The following is a 27,897-nucleotide window of genomic DNA, read 5'->3' as shown; positions in this document are numbered from 1 at the left end:
ATGGTGAGAAACATGATTTTAAAGTACATTATAAATGGCATTTTATCCTAATACATTAAAAATTATTTTGAGGCTGTAACAGTAAGCCTCCCAAAGAAAGTACGAAACTGATCATCTTCCATGTTAAAAATGAGGAGGAAAAAAGTATAACTGAAACAATAATAAAGTAAAAATCATAAAAAGCTAATTAATCATTAATGCTAACATATATCCCAACTACAGTATGACAAGGCTTAACAGCATTCTGAGCCTAAGTTAAGGTAGTACAATCCAATCTCCTCTCTACCAACTGAGAAATTAAAATACTTTAGCTGATGACATTTAGCCACTATCAATAGTAGCCCTTCTGACTGGCAAGAAAACAAAGCTAACTAATACTGACATCTTTTTCTCCTTTGCTGCAATGGCAAATTCTACCAAGTCAATTCAGCACTGCTAAAAAGACAACAGAAACTTTTAGTCCAAGTGTAAGTATTCCACATCACAATTAGATAATCCCTTGTGAAAGCTGATTCCCTAATGCTCCTATCTCCTACTTACAGTAATTGTTGTCAAAGAATACTTGATCATTGTGAGATAGCCTAAATTGGTTTGGAGTAGGATATACATTTTGTCATGTGTTCATTCAATAAGCATTGTTGAAATTTAAATACTAATCACTTAGGGGAGTGGGAGAAACAGACTTCCAGTTTTGCAATGAATATGTCATGGGAATAAAAGACACGTCACAGGGAAACTAGTCAATGATAATTTAACAGCATTGTCTGGTGAGAGATGGTAGCTACACTTGTGGTGAGCATAGCATAACATATAGAGATGTTGTATCACTATGTTGTACACCTGTACAACATGTAACACTGTGTCTCAACTATATTTGAATTAAAAGAAAACACAAAATGTCGTAGCCTAGGGTAGTTGGTTGTACATGCCTAAAATGTTACCAAAAATAAATAAGTAACCTACTAAGTAAATAAACATATCTAATAGGCTCCTGTGTATCACCAGGCCACACAGGCCATTAGTCATGAGAATGATGGTACTTATTAACCGCAAGCCTCAAAGGACAAGGACTTGTACAACTTTGTAACCATTGCGTCCAATATGGTAGAGTCTAAAATAAACATTTGAAAGGTGGGGAAAAAAAGGCACATTCCTATGTTAAATTATTAGGGAGTCAAAAATGTTTTTAAACATTTAATCCTATTATAATGAAATGATAATTGAACAAGCAGTTTACAAATTTACATATTGTATGTTTCCAACTATATAAAATATGTATTCTCCATTTTCTTTGCATACCTTTACACACACACAGAGCCACATGTAGGGTGCAAAAGTGAAAGCATACTTAGGACCTAATAGCAGGCCTCCCTTCTTAGGTCTTCTGCCACCTTCTGGACTGAAGTAGAGGCTAAGCACTGAGGCTAAGGTCTAGTTTTCCTTACATCTCCTTGTATCCTCAGTATACAACCTGCCACCACTACCTGCCTTGAATTCACTGGAACTAATCTCATTTTGCCTTTTAATATGATTTATCATCATAAAAGCCCTAACTCCTGTATCAGTTCTTATGGAATTATCATACTCTCATGCTAGAGAAACCCAAAAAAATGAACCAGTAAAAAGCTTGCAGATTTAAAGTCAAACTAACCTGTAAGTTTTGAATAAACCTATTATATAGCCGGAGTTTATTGCCATGCCTCTCTTCTCTACCTTACCTTTTATAAACAGACATGGTTTGAACTTCTCATTCACTCCTCCATATCCACTTAAACTCTTTCATATTTCCCATTATGTTGTGTTTCGGTACTACATTCTGAGGTTTATAGGTCAATTTTCTAATTCTCTCTTTAGCTCAATAACTTATTGCACAAGGCTAGTCTTATTAGCAAAACAAGATAAAGACAATACAAAAATTATATAACAGACCAATTACCTTCATAAATAAAGATTTAAAAAACAAATAAAATATCAGTAAAATTAATGAATTAGCTTATGAAAGGTTGGGAATGGCTCAGGTATAAAAAATAAAACATTTGATAAAATTTACCACCATTTATATATGATATTAATCAGGCTCCTTAAACTGATAAAAAGTATCTATAAGAAATTTATGGCTAACTTTCTTATCCAAGATGAAATATTACCTTTAAAATTAAAAAACAAGACAAGTACACCCACTCTTACTGCTTCTATTGAACTTTTGTATGGTAAAATGTAAAAACATTGGTATAACACATTAGGATTTTTTTTAACTTTTAAATTAATTAACCCTGATTGTTTACCAGGCAATATATATTTTATTAATTAAATCAATAAAACTAATCTCACTGAACAAATATGTCACTACAACAAATGATTTCTGTGCCTGAGTTAACTACAGAAATACTACATATATAGTAAAACTTTGGATTGTGAGTAACCTGTTCTGTGAGTAACACATTAGGATTTTTAAGGGAAAAAAAGTGTCATAATTTACAGACTATCCACATAGAAAACCCAGAGGGATCTATAAGACATATTAGAATTAATAAGAAATTAACAGGGTGACTGGATATAAGACAAACATTTTAAAATCAACTGCATTGCTATTCAGAAGAAACAGAAAATCTAACAAAAAGACAAGTAGCTAAACAGCAACAAAAATGTAAGCCATTCAGAATCTAATAAGAGACAGTAGATATTACATATCTAATAAAGAGATATAAGACCACTATGGATAATATTATAAAACTTTGTTTAAACGAAAAAGAAGTCCTAAACTGAAGTAGACATAGCATATTTACAGATAAAAAAGATTTAAAATGCTAAAAATGTCAATTCTTCCCAAATTAATTCCCATAACATTTTTCAGGGAACTTGATAGCTGGTTACAACATTATACTGAAGAGTAAAGGATCAAGAATATCCAAAGCACTGTTGAAGAAGAATACATTGAAGAGATCTATCGTATCAGATATCAATATTCATTATAAAGCTATAACACAGTGTTATTTCAGAGATTACAAACAATTACCCAATGCAAATGAATACAGAGTCTAAAACAGACCCACTTAAATACAGACCCATTTATACATGAAATAAAAAATGTCAAAGGAACCAATGCAGATCACTGACAAAAGGGGTGATTATTAACACAATAAAAAGTGAAGAAACAGACAGATTCTTAGATTTTTCAAAAACCAAATTGAATAATCTTTTACACAATAAACAAAAATCAATTCCACATAAAGGCTTATATGTAGAAGTCAAAACTATAACACTTTAGACAAAAATATCTTTTGAGGTCAAGATAAGGTAGGATTTCTTAAACAAGATACAATAAACACAAAGTCTAAGAGAAAACGATGAGGTATTCAACTATATTAAAATTAATAGCCATTTTTCAAAAGACACCATAGAACATGTAAAAAGACAAGCCGCAAGAAGACAGTTGCAACAATTAAAACTGAAAGCTGAGACTACTGTCTGATCTCTAAACTCACTTCCTCTCTTTGGAAATGGACACATATTTATTGCCCAATATTTGGGGGCTCATATTTCCCAATATTCTTTGCAATTCTTTGCCAAATAATGCTGGCAGAAGTAATATGTGCCACTTTGAAGCCTTATTCATAAAAACTTCCTACATATGTTTCTCTAGGCCCCTTTTCCCTTCTTTTTGGCTGGAGTAGACATGATTGCAGCACGACTTTAGTAGTCAAACTGAAAGCTAACGGAGCCCAAAGATGTAAGGAGCCTAGATCTCTAAATCACTGCTTAGAAGTTGAAAATTCAAGTAATACTCACATGGGTGAGCTATGTAAAGAAGAAATAAATTATTTTAAGCCACAGAGATCTGGAGTTTATGTAATACAGAACCTTACATTATGGTCAATAATATAATAACTAACAAAAGATTAGCATCTAAAATAAAGAACCTCAACAAAAAGACAAGCATTCTAATGGAAAAATGAGTAAAAGATACAAACAGGTATATCATGTAACATAAACGCGAAATGCTCAAGCTCATTAGAAATCAAAGAAATACAAACTGAAACCAGAATGAGATACTATTTTATCCCTTTTAAGAATGCAACTAAGAAGCCTATAATTTAGACAGCCACTATGGCAAGCAATTTGGCATTTTCTTGTAAGCCTGATCATTTGCATATCCATGACAGGCTATTTCAACCTTAGAAATATATCCTAGAGAAAGTCTTGCACATGTGGGTAAGGACACATGTACTACAAAGTTCATAGCAGCAGTGTGTAAAAATTCCTATAGCTAAAAAAAATGTTCACTGACAAAAAGAGTGGATAAGTAAATTGTAGTTCATCTATACAATAGACTGTTCAGAGAAAGGGGAAAAAGGTATAGCTACACTCAACAGCCGTGAGTTATCTTACAAAAATAAAGTTAAAAAAAAAAAAAAAAACAGTTTCAGAGCATAGTAGACAAAGAGGAGGATATTTTTAAGGTTTAAATAAAAAAAATACCAAATGATAAATTATTTAAGAAAACAGTTTTAATAGGTAGGACTTAAAAAAATTTTAAATTAATATCCAAGAGAGTGATTACCATTAGGAAAATAAGTAAAATGGGATCAAAGAGGAGCACGTCAAGAGTACTGGTTGGGTACATAGACATTACATTTATCTTTCTGTGGATTTCAAAGATTTAGTAATAAAATTTTTGAAAAGAAAGTGAGAACATAAAGGAAAACAACACAGAAAAACAGTTCTCTGCCACTTAGGAAAGGAAGGAATAGACCATCAGTGAAAAACCTACAAAATAAAAATAAACAAGCATGTGGTTAAAATTCACAACTCCAATCTTGTGGTCTGCTGTTAGCCACCTGAAGTGAATCTCATTCACAGGTAAATGTAAGGCTGAGGTTTCTTTCTTGTCCTCTACTGCAAGATATTCCTCCAAGGCAAAAAAACAGAACTTCTGCATGAGAAAGATAAACAAGCACTCTGAAATAAGAATAGGCAGTCATTCAGAATTCAGCTAGTTAAGAGCAGGGTGCTAAGAAATCAAAGGTCACAGGTTTCAATCCCATATGAACCAATTAGCTTTGCCCTTTTCTGTGGCAAACCCTGTCAGTTAGCTTACCAATAATTCTGATTATAAGTGAGATCAGGAAGAAGAGAAGATAAATCACCACCAATATAGGAAAACATTTCAAATTTACTAACATGACACAAGAAGTGCTTTTTCTATATATTAAGACAACTAATTAGTAACCTATTACTCTAAATGCCCACCATGTAATTTTCATAAAACTCTTGTGAGGTAGGTACTTTTATAATACCCATTTTACAAGTGATAAAACTGAGACTTAGAGAAATTAAGTAACCTGTCCAAGGTAACAAGGGATCCAGACTACAGAATTTATGTTGTAATCTATTACTCTAAATGTAACCCCCAAAAATCATGCACAAAAAGTCCCATCATAAGTATCTGAGAAGCACTTACCTAGACTATTCTCAGGGCCTATGCCAATTCATTTCCACCAAGGTAAAACTCCTAAAGAATTTTCAAACTGACATACAGTATACTTTCTCTGTGAAAGCTTTGACAACTCTCTTCCTCTCCATACACATGTTCCTTGTAAAGCTTCTTTCCACAAAGTTTGCTCATGCTTCCATTATAGCACATTTTATAATAATTACTTTCTTGTCTGCATAGCTATCTATAAGATTCATAAAAGCAGACTATCTTATTCCTCTTTGTATTCTTTCACATTAAATCTCATACCTAGAATACAGAATTTTAATAAGCACTGACTATGTAACTGAATAATGCATGAATGAATAAATAACAAATGGATGGATGGAAGAATGGATAAATGAAAAGATGAGTCTAGGTGGACTAAATCCTCAAGAAGAGTTACAGTAAGGACATGATAAAGAATGTTACTAAGTTGTAGCAAAATCCCAAGTCACCCATTTCTCTCCATTCCTATTACTATTTCCCTGAGTCAGGGCTTCCACTTCTCTTTGTATAACTTCAGTGTCCTCCTTCCTGCTAGGAGAAATGCTAGAATAATATTTCTTGCCTCAGAATATGGCAAACCTGTTTGCCCAGTTAGTTAGCCCTGGGAATCCTGGATTCATTTTTAATTCCTCCCTTCTTCCCATACTTCACATCTAAGGCACCTTCAGATCTTGTGGGCTCTACCTTTGAATATTTCCAAAATCAAACTATGTCTCACAACTTAATCTAAGTACCCACTGAGTTTCATCTTTACCCTCACAGCAGTCTCTTAAATTTGTCCCCCAGTTCTCATCCTTGTTTCCCTGCAGTGTCTTTTCTGTATTGCAGCCAGGGTGATCCTTTGAAAACTGTAAGTTAGATCTTATCATTCTTCTGATTGAAACACTCCAATAGGTTCCATGCTGCATTTCTATTTGAAACACACCAATGAATTTCCATCTCACTTAGGGTAAGACCTACATCCTTATGGTGGCCTAACAAGGCCCTAGGAGACCTGAGCCCACATCTGCATTTCTGAGGTCACCCCTTACTTTTCTCCCCTCAGCTCTCTCAGATCTACCCATACTGGAGGATTGTTAATACAGAAGGCAAAAGATCCTTGACAGAAACACAGAACTGCAGAAAAGAAGGAAGACCACTCAGATGAATAAAAATTCTATATGAATACTAATTTTTTAGTGATAATAATGATAATGTCTTAGAGGGTAAAATATATATATAGGATCAAAATATAAGACAAAGAAGACAAAAAAAGGTGAAGAGATAAAGGATAATGTATTAAGTTCCTTGCATTGCATTAAAGTGATTAAGTAGGTGTAAGTTACACTCTACAAAGTCAAAAGACTGGGGAGTTCACTTACAATAATGGCTGAGTTGATCCTCTCAGATTAAGCCTTCTACATATAACTGTTTAAACACTGAGCAAAATATAAAAATAACCATCTGAAGATAATAGAGAATAATCAACAGAGGAAGAATCTGGACAAGAATTGATCCTTGGAAAATAGAACACCATTGAGTGATCTTCCCATTTTTATGAATTTTCACCTGAGGGTGGCCCACAAGAGATACTGGGTCGGAAGGCTAAAATTCCAATAGAAACTTACAGGAACAAAGTTTAGGCCTGCCACTGCCACCAGAAAGGGGAAATTTTAGAAAAGAGAAAAAAGTATGACTAATACCTCAAATATTCATGCAACTAGGCAGACCTCTAAACAATCCGGATAGGTGAAAAGAACATACAAGCAATTTAACTGCACCAACCTGAAGGGAACTAGGGCTTAGAGTTTAAGTCGAACCTAGTTAAATTCTGATTAAAAACAAAACAAAAAACTTCAGTACTTATGTAAGTAGTACAACAGAAACCAGAGTATCTATAACATATCTGTTACAATATACACTACACAATCCCGAATTATTAGACACAGAGAAAACATTAATGTGACCCACGTTCAAAAGCAAAAGAAAACCACTAATCAACAAACCCAAGGAGTCCCAAAAGTTGGAATTAAAATTTAACGATTTTAAAAGACCTATTTTAACTATTACAATAAGGACCTAAGGAAAAATATGTTTGCAAGATATAAACAAACAAGAAAACTCCTATAAATAATAGGAAAACACTATACTAATGAATCAAATGAAAATTCCAGCACTGAAACATACAATATTTAAAGAATATTTCACAGAAAGACGTAAAAGCAAATTAGGGATAACAGAAATGTCAGTTACTTTAAAGTCAATTACATTAACAGAAATTAGCTAATTTGAAGATACATAGATATTAAGATTGAAAAAATGAAGAGAGACTCACTGATCTCACTGACAACACTAAAAAGTCTAATACAAGTGAAATGGGAATCTCAAATGGAGAGGAGAAAGGAGTCAGAAAAATAATTGAGGAAACAATGTCAACACTTTTCCCCAACTTACTGAAATAAATAAAAACAAACAAATTTTATTTTTATTAATTAATTAATTTATTTATTTATTTTACAAAAATCATGAAACCCAGCAACTGGAAGAAGGCTGGCTGACTACAATGAAAACCATACTTGGAAACAAGTAGTTAAAATGCTTAAAACTAAATTATTTTTTTAAAAGAAGCTAGACAAAGCTGGAACATCACATTTAAGTAAACAATGAAACAAAGCCCCTCTGACTTATTATCAGAAACAGCAGGGTCCAGAAGACAGGAAACAGAAATTTTTAAATTGCTCTTAAAAATATATAGAGTTTGGGCACCTTGATGGCTCAGTTGGTTGAGTGTCCACCTCTTGATTTCAGCTCAGGTCATGATCCCAGAGTCCTGGGATCAAGCCCTGCATCGGGCTCTGTGCTGAGCATGAGCATGGAGACTGCTTAAGATTCTCTCTCTCTCTCTCTCTCTCTCTCTCTCTCTCTCTCTTTCTGCCCCTCTCCCACTGTCTCTCTCTCTCTCTCTCTCAAAAAAAAAATATATATATACATATATATATGTATGTGGGGCTCGAACTCACAGACTGTGAGATCATGACCTGAGCTGAAGTCAGACACTTAACCGACTGAGCCACCCAGGCGCCCCTTAAGTTTATTTTTTTAAATCATTTAAGTATGTGTTTGTTTTTTTTTATTTTTTTAATGTTTATTTATTTTTGAGACAGAGACAGAGTGTTAGCTGGGGAGAAGCAGAGAGAGGGATCCAAAGCAGGCTCCAGGCTCTGAGCTATCAGCACAGAGCTGGACACAAGGCTCAAACCCATGAACAGGGAGATCATGACCTGAGCTGAAGTTGATGCTTACTTACTGAGCCACCCAGGTGCCCCTGTAATTTTATTAACTTTAAGTGAATTAACACTGCAATGAAAAGGAAAAAAATTGTCATAATGAATAAAAAACACAGAACCCTACTACTTTAACATAAAGACACCTATAGGTGGAAATAGAAAGGATGGGAAAAGGTATACCATGTAAAATGTAACCATTAAAGAGTTGGATAGGATCAATTAACATAAAATTGGGTTTCAAGTCAACAGAATATTATTATAATTAAAAGAGTTCAAGTAATCAGGAAGACATGATAATCAGGAATTGTATACAGCAAATAAAACACCTTTAAAGCATGTGAAGCAAAAATTAATAAAATTAAAGGGATAAATAGAAAGATCAATAATCATATTGGGAGATTCTAACACCTCTCTCTTAGCAACTGACAGAAAAACTGATAAAAAATTAAATACAAAAATCATTAAAGACAGAAGATCTGAACATTATCAACAACGACATAATTAAAATTGATATTTAAGGAACACTCCACCTAAAAGCTGCAGAATACAAATTATTTGCAACTATACATAAACCATATTCTGGTGATACAAGTCTCAATAAGTTTCAAATACAGTAACATTACACAGTTACTATTTCTGACCACAATATAGTAGAGTGAATAGAAATAACACATATAAATTGTCCCTGACTTACAATGGTTCAGCCGTATGATGTTTCAACTTTATGATAATGAGAAAGCAATGTGAACCCAATAGAAATTGTATTTTTGAATTTTGAATTGTGATCTCTTCCCAGGCCAGTGATATTGCAGTAGGATCATCTTTCACGATGCTGGGCAACAACAGTGAGCCTCGGTTCACAGTCAGCCACATGATCGATCACAAGAACATTTACCACTATTCCATACTCATACAACCATTCTGTTTTCTACCTTCAGTGCAGTATTCAATTCATTACCTGAGATACTCAATATTTTATTACAAAATAGGCTTTGTGCTAGATGATTTTGCCCAACTGTAGGCTAATGAAGTATTCTGAGTACGTTTAACATAGGCTAGGCTAAGCTGTGGTGTTTGGTAGGTTAGATATATTAAGGATATTTTCTTTTTCATTAAAAAATTTTTTTTAATGTTTATTTTTGAGAGAGACAAAGTGTAAGTGGGGTAAGGGCAGAGAGAGAATGAGACACAGAAATTGAAGCAGGCTCCAGGCTCCGTGCCTTCAGCACAGAGCCTGACATGGGGCTTGAACTCATGAACCATGAGATCATCACCTGAGCCAAAGTTGGACATTTAACTGACTGAGCCACCCAGGTGCCCTAAGCACATTTTCAACATACATTATTTTCAAATTAGGTTATGGGGATGTAACTCCATTGTAAGTTAAGGAAGATCTGTACAGGGAAAAGAAATTCCTAAATATTTCAAAAGGAGGCAATACACATCTAAGTTATCAAATGGGCAAGAAGAAAATCACAAGTTAAATTAGAAACAATTTCTAAACAAATGCTTATTTATGAAGTTGATGAGCTGATACTAAAATTTCCATAAGTAGCACCTGGGTGGCTCAGTTGGTTAAGCATCCAACTTCAGCTCAGGTCATGATCTCACAGTCGTGGGTTTCAGTCCTGCAGCAGACTCTGTGTTGGGCTCTGTGTGGACAGCTCAGAGCCTGGAGCCTGCTTTGGATTCAGTGTCTCCCTCTCTCTCTGCCCATCTCCCACTGATGCTCTCTCAAAAACAAACATGAATTTTTTTTTAAATTTCTATAAAAAAGCAACAAAGCAAGAATATACAGAACATTCTTAAAAAAGAATAAAGTGACTTACCCTATCCTCATTTCAAGAGTTACTATAAAGTGACATATATGAGTGGGTATTTCTCTGGACTCTATTCTGTTCTACTAATTATTTTGTCAATAATTATGCCAATACCACACTATCTTGATTTTCTTTTAGCCTGATAAATATGTATAAAAATCAGATAGTGTAATTCCTCTAATTTTTTTTCTTTATGAAACTTGATTTTGCTCTTTTAGGTCCCTGGCCTTGGCCATTCCCTGAAGATCTTAGAACTGGCTTATATTTCTCAAAAAGAAAAAGAAAACAAAGGGAAGGGAAGGAAAAGAAAAAAGGAAAAGGAAAGGAAAGAAAAAAGAAAAGAAAAGAAAAGAAAAGAAAAGAAAAGAAAAGAAAAGAAAAGAAAAGAAAAAATACGAAAAGAAAAAGAGAAAAGGAAAAGAGGAAAGGAAAGGAAAGGAAAGGAAAGGAAAGGAAAGGAAAGGAAAAGAAAGCTTCTTGGAATTGTGATTGAAATAAAATGAATGATTAATTTGGGAAGAACTGAATCTTAACAATATTTTATCTTCTGATTCATGAATTTGGCATAGCTGTCCATTTATGTATGTATGTATGTATGTATGTATGTATGTATGTCCATTGTACTTTCCAGTGTATAGATCAAGTGTGTATTTTGCTAAATTTATCCTTAATTATTACATAGGCTTTGATGTTACTATAAATGGTATTTAAAATTTTTCAATTTCTAATTATTTCTTTCTAATATTAAGAAATATAACTGTTATAAAGTGATGTTGTATTTTGCAATACTGCTAAATTTACTTACTATTTCTAAGCGCTTTACCATAGATTCAGTAGAGTTCTATACAGATGTTCATGTTGTCTGTGAATAAAAAGAGTTTCACTTTCTTATTTGTAATTGGTGATTTTGTTTCTTCCCTTTTTTTGTACTAGTTAGAATCTCCAGTACAGTGCTGAAAAGAATGGACTTGTTCCTTACCTTAGAAGGAAAGCATTCAGTGTTTATATTAAGCAAGAAACAGTATGTCTTACCCAAACTCTTCTAGTAAGAAGGAATATTTTGCAATTTCTATTAGGACACCAGCATCACTTTGATACAAAAATCTGACAAGAAACATTCAAGAAAGGAAAACCATAGCCCAATATTCCTCATAAATATAGATGTAAAAATCCAAAGCAAAACATTAGCAAATCAAATTCAGCAATATACAAAAACAATAAAACAGTACAACAAAGTTAGATTTATTTCAGGAATGCAAAATTAAATTAATAATTGAAATCAATCAACGTAATTCACCATGTTAACAGAATAAATGAGAAAAGGCTTACTATCATCTTAAAAGATGTGTTGTATACATTCAATACCTGTTCATGAAAAAGCTTTCATCAAACTATGAATAGTGGGAACTTCCTCAATGTGATAAAGGACAGCTACCAAAAAAAAGATACTGTAAGGTTTAAAAATAAGCAAAACTAAGGGTGCCTGAGTGGCTCAGTTGGTTAAGTGTCCGACTTTGGCTCAGGTTATGATCTCCCTGGTTCCTGAGTTTAAGCCCTGAGTTGGGCTCTATGCTGACAGCTCAGAGTCTGGAGCCTGCTTCAGATTCTGTTTCCCTCTCTCTTTCTGCCCCTCCCCTGCTCAGGCTCTGTCTCTGTCTCAAAAATAAACATAAATAACTTTCATGAATCAGTAAGAATCCAGCAGAAAAATGGATAAAAGTCATAAATAGAAGTTTTGCAGAAGAGGGCATGCACTTGGCTAGTAATCATTCAGAGATGTTTTTTTTATCACTGATATGCACATTAAGATCAAAATAAAAAATCATACTTGAATTAGTTGCCAACAAACTAAGAAGTGTGACAATACCAAGTGTTAAGGAGGATGGGAATCAACAGATCTCTTACATATCGTTGGTGGAGTAAAATTTATGAAAACCACTTTGAAAAATAAGTATTTTGTGAAAGTAGCATTTTTATACTCTAAACCCAGGATTTCCATTCCTGGATATATATTCCACCTAAATAATCCAAATACTTATCTAGAAATGAATGTATAAATACTTATGATATAATCACATAAAATGGAAAATTTTAAATGAGCAAAAATAAATAAACAGCTAAGCCAAACAACATAAGTGAATCTTAATAACATAATGATAAATCAAAACTGCCAAACCCCAGGCAACAAAACATTATGGTATTTTTATAAATTATAAAACTAAACAACATATTACTTCCTCATAATTTTAAGGCAATAAAACCAAAATAATCAGAATGAGGAGTGCCTGGGTGGCTCAGTTGGTTGAGCGTCAAACTCTTGATTTTGGCTCAGGTCATGATCTCATGGTTTGTGAGAGTGAGCCCCATATCGGGCTTCGTGCTGTTAGTGCAGAGCCTGCTTGGGATTCTCTCTCCCTTTCTCTCTCTGCCCTTCCCTGCTCTCTCTCAAAATAAATAAATATTAACAGTTTAGTGGTTAACTTTGGTGAGAGAATCAGGGTACCAGATAGGGCAGGAGCATACAAGTAGATGTAAGTCATTAATCATCTTCTATTCTTGGATTAGTTGATGGGACAAAGGCCATTTATTGTAATAAACAAACAAGTAAATTAAAATAACTAAAATAGGCCTATGTGTGTAACATAATACTATGTCATGATACAAATTTTATGATTAATTCTGTGCACCTGTTATCCAAAAAATGTAATATAATGCAATACAAATTTAAAAACTGCTGTCTTGGTGGTTGGGTGGCTCAGTCAGTTAAGTGTCTGGCTCTCTATTTCAGTTCAGGTCATGATCTCAGGTCATGATTGAGCCCCAAGTCGGGCTCCATGCTGACAGCATGGAGCCTGCTTGAGATTTTCTCTCCTTCTCCCTCTGCCCCTCTCCCCTGCTCATGCTCTTTCTCTCTCTCAAAATAAATAAACTTTAAAAAATTACATTATATTATATTATATTATATTATATTATATTATATTATATTAAAAACTGTTGCCTTAAGGTTGAATTGTTAGCAAGACAAAATAAGCTAGATTCAAAAATTACTGTTAAGGGATCATTAATAACCATTTAAGTACTCAATTATATGTTTGTGTTAATTCCATTTCTGAACTAAATTAATACATTGTAAAATGTAAAGAAATGCCAAGTGCCTTAGCACTTAAATAAACTTACAGGAATGAGATTATTTTCTTTCAATACATATACATATTTTGAATTTTTTTCTTTTAGTTTGAGAGAGAGAGCACATGAGCAGGGGAAAGAGAGGGAGAGGGAGAGGGAGGGGGAGAGGGAGAAGGGGAGAGAGGGAGAGGGAGAGGGAGAGGGAGAGGGAGAGGGAGAGAGAGAGAGAGAGAGAGAGAGAGAGAGAGAGAGAGATTGAGAATATGAATCTTAAGCAGGCTCCATGCTCAGCCCAGAGCCTGCATGACACTTGATCCCAGGACCCTGGGGTCATGACCTGAGCCAAAATCAAGGGTCAGACACTCAATCAACTGAGCCTCCCAAGCACCCCCTTACACTATATATTTAGAGCTGAAAGTTACCTTTAAGATTATCTTAAAGAGATATCACTGAACATTTCTATGTGCCAAACTCTGCACTTGATATGCATTCTCTCATTAATGCTTACAAAACTCTATGATATTGTTCATGAGGAAACTTTGGCTAAAGGGTTAGGAAACTTGCTCAGGTTCACAAAGCTCACAGGCAGGGCTGTAATCTGATCCCAGGTTTACCTGACTCCTGAACCTGCATATTTATCTTTACATTTACACTACCTCAGAAGCTGGAATTGCACCAGGAAGCAGGTAGAAAGGTCCTGTCCAAAAACATACATCAAGATAGTGGCAAAATTGGGACTAAATGGTAGTAAGTATCATATACCAGGCATTATGCAACTACTTTATGAGACTTCCAATTTATACTCTTTCCATTCCATTTCCTCATTCAATTTAAAAGTCTCAAAATGGGCATGACCTATTAATTTGCTGTTCGTTATTATATTTCAGTCAAGTGTTTCATCATCATAACTATGCCAGTTATACCCTAGATTTATTTTAATGTTTATTTATTTTTGAGAGAGAGAAAGAGAGAGACAGACAGAGCATAGGTGGGGGGGGGGTGCAGAGAGAGAGGGAGACACAGAATCCATGGCAGGCTATAGGCTGTGAGCTGTCCACACAGAGCCCGACATGGGGCTCAAACCCACAAACCATGAGATCATGACCTGAGCTGAAGTCAGATGCTTAACCAACTGAGTGACCCAGGCACCCCACCCTGTATTTCTATATGCATTTCTATATGAATCCATATTATACATAACATTGATGTCAACAAAGAGTACAAAAAATAGCACAATATAAAACCATCTTCCAACACTTACATTCTGATATATATAAATTTATTGAAATGTGCTTTAGTCAATTGTAGGAGAAAATTTGATATTGTACTGGGTAACATTTTTAGAAAATGTCTCTCACCTGTTCTGAGTGCTCTGAATCACTTTCTTGAGGTAAAGGATAGGGTGCTCCTTGTGATTCCTGAAGCTTTTCTTTTAATTTAGCATTTTCTTGCTCTTTTTGAAATAGCTGATCTTGAAGACTAACAACACTTTGCCGGAGCATAGCTTCACTTGATTTTGTGGTTTCAAAGCAAATATGTAACTCATTGTACAGCTGTTTCAAAAAATAGATCCAAATTTATTAACAATCAATAAAACAATCATGTCTGTGTAAATATACACACATGCATATACATATCTATAAAGACTACATATGATATAATACTTGCTCTCAAGTGATTTTAATATTCCAGAAACAAGATATAAACAAATGGAAAACGAAATAATATAATCAATTATCAATATAAAACTACAATTGATATTAAAAAGGCAGTATGTATTATTGGCCAGTGTAATATAGGAAAAGCATGCTAAAACTCCTAAGGCGGGTGAAAACACTTTAAGCTTAGCTATATTAGAGGGCTTTACGAAAAAGAAAGGACCTGAACTGAGCCATAATACTATTATAGGAATTGAATGGAAACAAAAAGTCATTCTGAAGGTGACAGAAACGTGAAAACATTTTGTACTGTTATAAGAACAGACAGGGAGCATAAGATGTATCAACCCAACTGAACTCAATATATACATTTGAAAGAAAAAAAGGAAAAACCAAGAGTCTTTCATTGAGAGTTCATTAAGTTTAACTGATATAGTCCCACTTAGTATAAATTAGCATCTACTGCTGCCAACAGGGGAGGAGGAGGCAGAAGGAATAGCAAGACACAGTCAAGCAGTAAGACAACAGACAGAATGTAAAGACTCCTGAACACCAGATTAAGGAAGGTGCGCTTGTTCCTGTAGGCAACTGGGGATAACTGAAGACCTTCGACAGAGTGTGATAAAATAGAAGACATGTTCTGAAGCCATGATAGATAACTTAAAATTTTTTTTAACTCAAGGCAGAATTAAATAAATTTAAAACTAGAGTTTATTAAAAGTGAGACAGTATATGGCATGTATATAAGCGGTTTCATACAGAGTCACATATGTTTCACAATGGTATTCCTCCAGTATTCATAAACTTACTTGGTGATGAAACTCCTAACTTAAAATTGTGACAAAAGGGATAATTCAATTTGTGATAACTGATTTACATAAAAAATCCATTTGTATATTTGTTGATGACACTGGGAAAGTGACCTAAGAATCACAATATTTGGGTTTTTTAGTAGGGCTAGTAGTGAGGTAGTAAGATCTTATAATAAAGCAAAAATCCCCAAGGTATTTTGCTCAAATTTGGGAGTTTGCAAAATTCCCAAGCTCAAAATTATGTAGCTAATACACTAGGTCTTTAGGTTTGCTCACCCAACTTAAGATTGAGGGAATCTTCCATTAGCTGGCCTTGCCTCACGGAAAGAAATTTAACTACACAAAAGACGCCAGAGTACTTTTCTGTATGTATGCTATACTTCAATTTTTTTTAAGTTTAAAATTTAATAAGGTTTGAAAAACTTCTCTAAATGCTTTTTCTCAGACACATACTTTGTCATAAAAACAAGATCCTCCAAACCACTCTGACATAATATACTCAATATACATTTTATGTCCTATCAGGGATTGTACCACTGTATTATTGTAGATACTTCAAATAACCCATTTCACTTTACAGCCAAAGTCTAAGCAATTGTTACAAAGGAAGGGTTGCCTTTATGATTTATAAAGAATTTCAGGAAACAAATCTGTACTTTCCCTCTCAATTACCTTTACACCAGGGAGTATGTCCAATGTCCTTTCCACAGTTGAGAGCATCAGTCTAGAAGGGAAGAGACAGCAGGAACCTGACAGCCTTTAAGGAACAATGAAGGGATCAGAGTGGGCCTTATAGTGACCTACCTGTGCTGTGTTGCTGCTTTCATGATTGAGTTCAGGTAGAAAAGGAAAAAGCAAAATCTGGAGACAAGAGCTAAACTTTCTAGAGACATTTGAAGCTAGGATAAATGAAGGTCTGCCCAACAGCATACAGAGTCAGTTAAAAGATTATTTAACTACTTTCTCTCTTATTTGTATGCTTTAATAATACTAATCAGCTTTTACACAATCAATACAAATTAATCTTTTTGTAGGAAAATAATACTAACAAATTAAATATTAGTAAGATATTTAAAATGTTAAATAACTTACAAATATCAAATTATACCTCAATTTCAAAATATTAAAAAAAAGAATTTACAAATTTCAAGTACTTGAGAATCTCATGAACATTGATCAAGTGTTGACAAAGCAAAACTTATAGTTCCCCTTACACTGCTCAAGGTACAGGAAGAATGATAGTGTGTGGTTAGGACAGAGGATAAATTTCTGACCATTAGTGCCAAGGGTGTGGTATATTTTCTTTGAGTGTCATGTCTTGGGATCTTCCTTCATAGATATAAGGTTCTGAGCCTATTCGTACATGAAAGAAGGCACTGTCTTTATCTCTCTTCTCTTGTCTCCTCTCACGTCTCCCCTCTTTTTTGCCTCTGTAAAAATAGACTAACTGCTCTCTTGTGTTCTCCACTTTGCTCTGCCATGCAGTTTACACAGGTACACTCCTATTCAGAAGTTGTTCTGGCTTGATCTGATGTAACTCTAGATACTGAGGCAAACTCTATCTTTCTCTGAAAATATCCATCCTTCCCAGCAGCAGGTGGAATAGAATCAAAAAGGCCCAGAACAAATCATCTAGACCAGCTCTACTCCAGGAATTGGCACAGACTCTTTTATTCCTTGGTTCTTATTCCAAATACGCATCTCCTACTTCCTATTTTCTTTGATGGCTGATTGGACTTCACTTATTCAACAGCAGTAAGCCCACTCAGTTGTGGACGCAGAGTAAAGGACACAAAGACAGCCCTGCAGCCATTGTTAGTTCTAGGCCCCAGGCCATCAGTAGCTTGGCAAAATAATAATAATAATATTAATAACAGTAGAGTGAGTCAAAAAAGTCTCAAGTGAGTAAATTAGGTAATGTAACAAATTAATTCATCTGCCTTGGTTTAGCATCTGGAATTAGTAACTTTATTAGCAGTAACAATCGTTCAGAGTACTCTTCAGACAGGCCCTTTTCTTGACAATTTCTTTCCCCTTAGAGTCCAAAAAGCTGAAATGGATCAGAATTTTTTGCAAGATTCTGGCCTATAAAAATATTTAATCATACATTCCCTTATACACTTTACAAGTACATTATAATCCATAAATAATTTAATATGCTTACTATTCTTGATGCTGTTTATTGTTGAAGAAATTAAAGTTTAAAAGGTTAAGAGGATCTCTAGGGGATAGAAAGCAAGTTATCTCCAGAAACAGGACACCAAACTCCAAGCCCTTTAATTTTCAGGGACTTCTACTGAAGTACTCTCCTTCCCTCGCTTTTATTAGTGTTAAGGAACAAGATACTTTATGAACCTTTACAATTTTGGAAGTGCATATGCTCTGTGACCCAATGACTAATTTGGCTAAAGAATAAAATTTTCCTTATTTAGTGATTAAGTATACTATTTGTTACTCTGACTGAGACAATAACTTCTACAATTGAAAACCACATCTGTTTGCAGCAGAAAAATGAGAAGAGAAACTCTGATTTAACATGCGGTTTAAACAGAAAGAATGCATCAGCTAACTCCTTATTTTCCCATACTGATATTAGCTTGTGTCATATAATTATCATTAAATAGTACAAAAAGCGATAAAACACATATATAGTATCCCAAACATATTAGATGGTCTAGAAATTATAAATGTTATGTAATCTCTATCTATAGTTATATCACACACATGTATATAAATGATGTGCAAAGGTAGAAAAACAATTAAAACTTATAAATGGCTACAGGCTCAGCAGAAGAAAACACACTAGCTTACTTTTATTTATTTTGATGGGTCTGTCTCTTCCAGAGGAGCCCTCCACATTATTAGGTTTTGTGTATAAGACTAATGATTTATTATGGGTACCTCTGGAAAAATATGCTTCACCTCTTTCCTGGGCTCAAAGTTTTTTCCAGTTTTCTCTCTTCACCTTTGTCTCCCTTTCAGGTTCCCCTCAACTTACCACTGAGGGCAACTAATTTTATCTTTCCTGATAATGAAATGAATATTATGGAATAAATCAACTTAATAAATGGGAGAAAGGAGGAGAAATGGAGGGAAAACAAAAATTAAAAAAAAAGAGTTAAGAGAAGAGAATTGAAAGAAAGAGCACAGAGGAAACAGAAACTCCATGAGAAATAGTAAATTAAGAAGCCCTAACTTGTGGGTGCCTGGGTGGCTCAGTCAGTTAAGCATCTGACTTCAGCTCAGATCATGATCTCACAGTTCATGAGTTCAAGCCCTGTGTTGGGCTCTGTGCTGACAGCTCAGAGCCTGGAGCCTGCTTCAGATTCTGTGTCTCCCTCTCTCTCTGCCCCTCCCCCACTCGTACTCTGTCTCTCTGTCTCTCTCTCTCTCTCAAAAATGAATATAAATTTTTTTTTAATTTAAAAAAAATTAAAAATTGCCATGCCATAGCATAATAAAAGAAACCACATTTTTATAACCAGGACAAAGAGTGGCTGAAGAATAATGATGACAGCCCTTTGCACAGAGGATAGTAACATGTGAGGATCCCTCTTCACCAAAAAGGATGTAATGGAGTCAGCACTGCACCCAAAATTGGACTGGAATTCATGACCCTGAGAACCAGTCACATGCTCTTCTGACTGAGCCAGCCAGGCACCCAGCAATGAACTCTTTTGAGTAATATTTAACTTAGGTATCAAGATAAATTTCCCAACATAAAGTTACTGAACATTAAAAGAATTTTGATGAGAATGAATGATGCAAGTTTACAGAATCTATTTACAGAACGTTTAAGACCACGTTATTCTATGTATAACTGAATGATACAGTGGGCTTTGTAATAGAGTTTAAGATTGTGGGTTCTGGACCCAAGATCACCTAGATTTGAATTCTACCATCTTTAAACAATATTCTAAGCCTCAATACTTGATCTATAAAACAATAAGGAATAATAATAATATACCATATAGGGTTGGTGTGAGACTTAGTGACACAAAAGGCATTTTCCCAGTTACTAATACACAATAAGCTCAATAAATGTTCACCACTATTACTATATGGTTGCTGGATATGACTTGCATTGTGCCTCAGCCTATATCATGTGTTTCTAAAATAATGTGTGTAAATGGAAACACAGATTCTCCTTGGCTTATCATAAAATCTTATATTGTTTATTTATGATTGTGCTCCAACTAGATGGCCTTTCTACTTGTCTTCTTAGTTTCTCCATGTTTTACCACTTTAGAACTATTTACTCACCCAAATAGTTAAAAATTAAGTGGACTAGAATATTTAAGACAGAAAAATATGCCTGCAAAGTTTGAAAATACTCTTACTTTCAAGTAAGAATCTATGATTTTTAAACTGCATTATCCAAAGTGGTATATCATTGCACACAACTCCTTAAGGTTCAACAATTTAACATTTACTGATCATCTCTCATGTGGCCACAGGTCCCCTTCAAACTTCATGATGTCCTGTGCATTCTCAGCATTTAATAACTTAAATGAGGCTTTTTTATGTATGAACTAAGAGTAAACTGTAAAGCATTAATATGATGTTACTAGCTTTTTCATAAAAGGAATGGTTTCCTAGGCCTGGGTGTGAGGGGTGTGTGTGTGTGTGTGTGTGTGTGTCTGCATATTCCATACTCTCTAATGAATACTAATGGTCTGAACTGACAACAAAGAAATGTTTATTGCACCTTTATTTACAATAGTAAAAAATTTAAACAACATACATGATCAACACTGGAAATATGGTTAAATATATTGCTATTCCCAAAATAGTTATATGTCATGATATCGTTTTAATATAATGTGAAATAAAAGATATTAGTGTATCCACAGATATGTTAAAATGAACTTTAAAAGACTGAAAGGAAATATTCAAAATGTGAAACAGCATTTGCCTCTGGGAGATGGAATTATAAAAGGTTTTTTCTGTGTTTTGATGGGTAATTATTTACACACAGACTACCAAAGAAAAATTAAATGTAGTATCTACTAACTTCAGGCAAAATTCACAAAATATAAATAAATTAAGGACTTCTGAATTGAGTGTAGGTGAGTATACTAATGAAAACTTTATGAATGAACAATTATAATTATCTAAAATAACTTTAAAATTAAAATACCACAAAGAGAATTAAAATTTCAGAATGAGTATCAAGTAAAAAATCAGTTAAGTTTCCTATACAGCACCTCTAAGAAGTAACTTTTGAGGAACAAGTTGGAAGAAACAGGAATTCAAAGTGGAGAAAAGAAAAAAAAAAGGAGAGAAAAGAGAGTACAATAAATAGACTAAATAGGGAAATTAAGCCAGATCTTTAGCATCAGATGTCAGTTTGCTCCTTTTTCCTGCCTCTATATTATTCATAAGCACAATATATTCCCATTAAACCTCTCATTATCTAGAATGATTCTTGGAGCATTGTCATTATCCTGGGGAAACATGCATAAGGTTTCAAAATTCTCCAAATTAGAGTTTGATAAGCTCTACTTCTCCCAATTTGGTAAAGACATTAACTAGGGAATTTATGACTTAAGGTAGATTTCATATAAGAAGAATTATAAGAAATTAAATTGCTTCACTGATGTCTTCTTATCTGCTCAGAATAAATATCACATATATCACTTCATCAAAGGGAGTCTCTTATCCCTAAACATAGGAAAAGGTCCAAGCTATGTACTTCTGCTATTACAACATACATTACTTACATCATACATACATACAACATCATCTTACTCCTGCTACTCAGTTATCAGTGATCACCTAGAATTTTAAGCTGTAAGAGGAGAAGAATAAAGGTAGTAAAAAGGTTACCTATGCAGACATCAGGGGGAAGAGCTTTCAGGAAGAGGATGCAAATGCAAAGAACTTGAGGTTGAAGAATACTTGGATGTTCAAGGGAAAAAAACAGAATTAAGTGTGGCTGCAGTGGAGAGATTAAGGAGACGAGATTGCAAAAATGAGATCAGAGAGGTAATGAAGAGCCAGACCATGTACAGTCTCCCAGGTTATAGCAAGAACTTGGAGTTTTATTTTTCATGAGACAGGAAACCAATGGATGGAGGTAAAGGAAGGAAGGACTTACTAAGTTTTAGCAAGAACATCCTGACATCTGTGTTGATAATGGACTCAAAGGGGATAAGGTCAGGAGGAAAGAAATAAAGTGAGAAACTATTCCAAGAATTCATGTGAAACCTGATAGTGGTTTGGACAGAATGGTGACAACAGGGGTAGTAGAAGTAGCAGAATTTCAGACATGTATTGAAGGCAAAGCAGACAATAGCTTAGTTTGAAGGTGTGAAATCTGAGATGCTTATTAGGCACACAAGTTAAAAAATGTTAAGTACACAATTAGATATACTCTTTCCTAGTGGCGCCTGGTGGCTCAGCTAGCTGGTTAAATGTCTGACTTGATTTTGCCTCGGGTCATGATCTCACAGTTGTGAGATCAAGCCCTGCATTGGGCTCCACAATGGGCTCCTCACTGGGCATGGAGCCTGCTTAAGATTCTCTCTTTGCCTCTCCCTCTGCCCCCTCCCTCGCTCATACTTGGGCACATGAGCACTCATGCTTGCTCGCTCTCTCTCTCTCTCAAAAAAAAAAAAAATATATATATATGTGTGTGTATATATGTATATATATGTATATATGTGTATATATATATGTATATATGTGTGTATATATGTATATATGTGTATATGTGTGTGTGTATATATATAGATAGATAGATAGATATACATATATAGATATATATGTATGTATATCTTTCCTAAAGTTCACACAAGACATCCAGAGTAGATAATCAACTGTGGGAGTCATCATATGGACAATTATGATTTTTGAAAGCCTAAGTGACTGGATAAAATCACGTAGGGTGTGAATTTAAACACAGGAAAAAAAAGACATCCTATAATTAGGGCCTGGGACATTTTAACATTTAGACAACATGGAGACTAGGAAAAGATGTGAAAGAAACAGAAAAGGAACAGCTAGAATTGAAGGAAGAAAACTATACAACCGTAGTGCACTGCAAGTCAGCAGAGGGGGTGGGGGAAAGAAGGTATTTCAAGGAACAGCGAGTCATCAACTAAGACATATGTTGCTGATACATTAAATGAGGATTGATATATGATCACTGAATTGAGTAATGTGGTGGTCACAAGTAATTCTGAAAGGAGAAATTTTAGAAGAGTGAATGAAAGGGGTAAAAACTTGACTGGAGTTGGTTCAAGAGAGAACAAGAGAGGTGAACTTCAAGAAAACTTAAGTTTTTCAAGGAATACTGCTGGAAAAGGAAAAGGAAGAGAAGGAAGGAATATATATATAGTGGGGGTCAATACATGTTTTTTATTGTTTGTTTTGTTCTTTTCCAGATCAGAGACATCACGGCCTGTTTATATGTGGTTAGGAATGGTCCAGTAAGGAAATGATGCTATAGAAGAGATGGGGAACATCTCCTTCTATGAGAAAGTTGGTAACAACAAAAAGTTGGAGAGGAAGACCGTAATAATCATCAAATTATAAATCCACACTATATATGTTCATGCTGGAGGACAAAGAGGAGCAGGAGGAGAGCCAGAACTCTATGTATTGTAGTGGAAATACATCCAGTGCACATTTTTGAAAAATGACAAGTTAAAGAACAGTAAGTGTAAGTTAATAAATATTAAAATTATAACATGCCTCGATTTGTGATTATGTGTGTACGTACACACACATCTAATATCTAATGCATGAAAAGGGTCTGGAATGACTATTCAGATGATTATCCCTGGGGACAGATGAAATGAATTGGGGTGAGTGGAAGGGTATTCGAGTCTGTTAGACTAGCAGTATCAGGACTTCTATACTATTATTTCTGTTTCTTATAATAATGTATTCTTGTAATGTTTGCATAATTAACAAAGAAAATAATTTTAAAATATTCTGTTCTCCTAGAGAAATTCTCAGATACATTCAAATATTAACAGTGGTTACTTCTGGGGCAAGGGCTTCAGGTAGGCAGGCAGAATACTTTATATTTTTATTTCATTCACTTCTGTATTATTTAAGAATTTATCACAAGCATCTAATACTTTGGTAATAATTATTTTAATTTAAAATGTTTAAGTATTGGGGCGCCTGGGTGGCTCAGTCGGTTAAGCATCTGACTTCGGCTCAGGTCATGATCTCGCGGTCTGTGAGTTCGAGCCCCGCGTCAGGCTCTGTGCTGACAGCTCAGAGCCTGGAGCCTGTTTCAGATTCTGTGTCTCCCTCTTGCTCTGACCCTCCCCCGTTCATGCTGTCTCTCCCTGTCTCAAAAATAAATAAACGTTAAAAAAAAAATTAAAAAAAATAAAATAAAATGTTTAAGTATTCAATTGTGTGAAATGATTCAGAATCTACAAAAGTTCTCAAGTAGGTTATAAAAGAGATGGTTGCTCTATGTAGGGATCGCTAAAGAAAATCAGCCAAAAAGTAGAATTAAGGCTGAAACATTTTGTCTTAAAGTTTTAGTCAAGCAACTAAAAAAAATTCTTAGAACACAAGATTGAAAAATGAAATAGCCAAGGAAACACTGCTTTTTTTCCTCTTTACCAAGTTCTTTCTTGCTGAGAGTAGAAAGAGTAAAAGAAGTATTAGCATATAAGAGAAAAGGGTTATGAGGTTATTACCAAGCAACCTTAAAGATGTATTTGAATATAAATTGCCATGGGTGGGGTGCTTTTAAGCAAAAATTAAGAAAGAAAAAGAAATATTTGAGGCAAATATACAAGTGAAAAGGATGAAAAAATTAAAGTTACTAATAAGATCCAATTTTCCAAGTCATTTTAGTAATGGAGCCTGGTTTGGAGGCAAAAGCAAAATAGGCAATCCCACCATACAGAACAAAAAGAGGAAGCGGCTCTATTTTAAGTGGAGAGAACAGGCCCTACCCTTCCCTCCTTATCATCTGCATCCTGAGGGAAACTCTAGAGGAACACAGAATACAGATTGAAAACCACTGTTCCAAAGCATTATTTAAAAATAAGTGCTTAACGTTTACTTAATAGTTATTTACTATTACTACTAACATAAAAATGTTAATTATAGGTATTGGATTTTCACGGTCCTTTTTTAGAAGAGGGAGTTAAATAGAAAACAACAACACAGATTGCACTATTTAACCACTCTAAGCCTTGGCTGCCTCAACTATTAAAAAGGAATAAAATCAATCTTATGAGATTGACCTATACAGAAACCAAATTATTTCTATAAATAACTTGGTACACTGCACAAAACATAAAGAATTCAATAAAGGTGGCTTTTTTAATTACTAGCCATAATTATTGTTGCTGAGTCAGTCAGCATGCCTAAATAGCTGGGTAAGCCTTCTTAAGTGGTTCCTAAAACAACTGTAAAGTAAAATGACTACTTAAAAGAAGCAGACAAAAAAGAGAAACATCCTTGGAAAATACTGACCCTGAAGCCTTCCTCAGCATACCCATCTGTGTCTGTGCAGATTTCCCAATGAAACAATGCACAATTGTATAATGAAAGACTGCTTTAGGTCATAAACTATAATCATAACAGAGGAGTGATTTCTCATAATAGAAGGCTGAGAAATTCCATTCCCCAAATCCTTTCTGGTTTGGGGGCTACAGTCACAGTATGTTTCATAGTAGATATTGAAATTCCAATTTATAAAAACAATATCCTACAGAGTAAATTTGCATCTATATCTTAAATGTTTCAGCTTTAACAGCCATATAGAAAAGTCACAAAATTTTAAATATTACCAAATTGAGCTGTATTTCATTTTTAATTTTGAAGAAACATATGTAAAAGGGAGTAGTAATAAAGAAATGTTGAAATCTGAAAAAAAAAATTGAATTCTATATATTTGTATAAGTGCATCCATATACATTTACATTTTTATGACAGAATAGAAGCATACTTTTTGATATGATATGCTTTCGGCTGTGTGGACGTCTTCCTGATTCCTCAGTACTTTCTGTGTGTCCATGTTCAGAACCTGGAGCTGCTGGATCAGCTCCGCTTGCTGTGCTGTGTGTGCACTGTTCTGTTTGTATAGGTTCTGCAGCTCCTGCAACTCCTTCCTGTGCAAAGCGAGCCATAAACAGGGACAAGCATGAATAAAGACCATCTCAGTTAAATAACTGTGTCCATCTAAGTTATAGATCGTCTTCCAGTTTTTTTATCTATTATTTTTTACTGCAGGCAAACATATTAATGAAAGAAATAACATATAAAGTATTTAATATTTATCACATACACCTAGAAAGTATTGATAGAACTACTATGACTTTCAAAGCCAAATACTTACCAATTTTCTTTTATAGCTTGATAATAATAAAAACCTTGGATATACAGACATAGCACCACCTTCTTATTGAAATTAAGTTACACTTCAGTTCCAAGAATTGATAAGTACTGATGCCAACAATAGTTATCAGTTTTGAATACAGGGTAAGTCAGCCTTTCATTGCATATTATACAGAACTTCAGATGCGTTAAAAGGAATCCCAAAAGGCAAATTAAATTTCAAACCAAAGTTTCTTAAAGCACCACTAGTTTGCAACCTCAGAGATCTGGGTGGGGATTCCTGTGACTCTTCTAATCCAGACTGAAGGAAAAGATAAGGCAAAAAAAAAAAAAAAGGTAGAAGGAAGGAGAGCAACACAAGGTGAAAACAGTGATTCCAACCAATCCCGGGTGCAACTGGTAAGGAGGAGCACAAATGAACTGGTAGTGGTAGTAATGAAGGCACTAAGGGTCCAGGAAAACCCTACTTCCTGGTATAGGAAGGGAATCCCATATGAAACAGATCACATAAAATTGGAACATATTTTGTATATTCAATTTGAAGAGAAAAATATTTATAGAAATACATTTCACAGAACAACACATTATAATATGTATTCTGGAGACTGTATTTTTTAATGGAACTTTTTAAAAACTATAACCTCAAACTAAAAATTAATTTCTATAAGGTAAGTCTTAAAAGAAGGAACAAAGGAGATATGCAAACAGTTGTTGAAGATGATAAATATTAATATGGGAGAAATGAGCTCTATTTTTAGAAGTTTGGAATATCATTTTCCAAATAGCACAACAATCCCTCCATCCATACAGATACATGAACATACACTGTCTGTCTCAGTCCTTTCAGGCCGCTATCACAAAATATCATACATTGGGTAGTTTACAGACAACAGAAACTTATTTCTCATAGTTGTGGAGTCTGGAAGTCAGGGATCAGAGTGCCCAGTCAGGGCTCTCTTCTGAGTCAGAGACTTCTTGTATCCTCACAAGGTAGACAGACATTCGGCAGCTCAGGGAGGTCTCTTTTAGAAGAACACTATTCCCATTCATGAGGGCTCTATCCTCATGACCTAAACATCCCCCAAAACCCCTCCTCCTAATGCCATCACATTAGGCGTTAGGATTCCAACATATTATTTTGGGTGGATACATTCAGACTATAGCATCATCTTTTTGTAACTTATTTTAAAAAACTATTTACTTAAAAAAACTAAAACCTGCAGTAAATAACAGTCCAAAAACGAGAGAGGAGAGAGAAGAGAATCAATAATGGCACAATGCCTGCAGGATATACAATGCTCACATGAGGAGGGGAAGAGAGACCCATAGTAAGAATGCTTGCTGAGTACTGCCGTTTCCAGAATAATACTGGTAAAAATTATCAAATAAGATAGGCAATAGATGTATAATAAA

The 27,897-nt window shown here is 34.5% G+C and overlaps 1 protein-coding gene across 3 annotated transcripts in view; it reads right to left on the bottom strand.

Annotated features, from left to right (window-relative positions):
- CNTLN (centlein) overlaps positions 1-27,897 on the bottom strand; it is a 315,491-nt gene that overhangs the window by 163,039 nt on the left and 124,555 nt on the right. For all 3 annotated transcript variants that reach the window (XR_008424205.1, XM_053907969.1, XM_053907970.1), the window contains exons 7-8: positions 26,096-26,254; positions 15,053-15,247 (exon numbers count right to left, since the gene is read on the bottom strand). Coding sequence is in view for 2 of the 3 variants with exons in the window: in XM_053907969.1 (XP_053763944.1) it covers positions 15,053-15,247; positions 26,096-26,254 (354 nt within the window). In the remaining variant the exon portion in view is untranslated. The remainder of the gene's footprint in view (positions 1-15,052; positions 15,248-26,095; positions 26,255-27,897) is intronic.

Source organism: Panthera pardus, unplaced genomic scaffold, assembly GCF_024362965.1.
Source record: "Panthera pardus isolate Hobbes unplaced genomic scaffold, ASM2436296v1 HiC_scaffold_20, whole genome shotgun sequence".
In the NCBI taxonomy this organism is placed as follows: Eukaryota; Metazoa; Chordata; class Mammalia; order Carnivora; family Felidae; genus Panthera; species Panthera pardus.
This window is presented reverse-complemented; position numbering and strand designations above follow the sequence as displayed.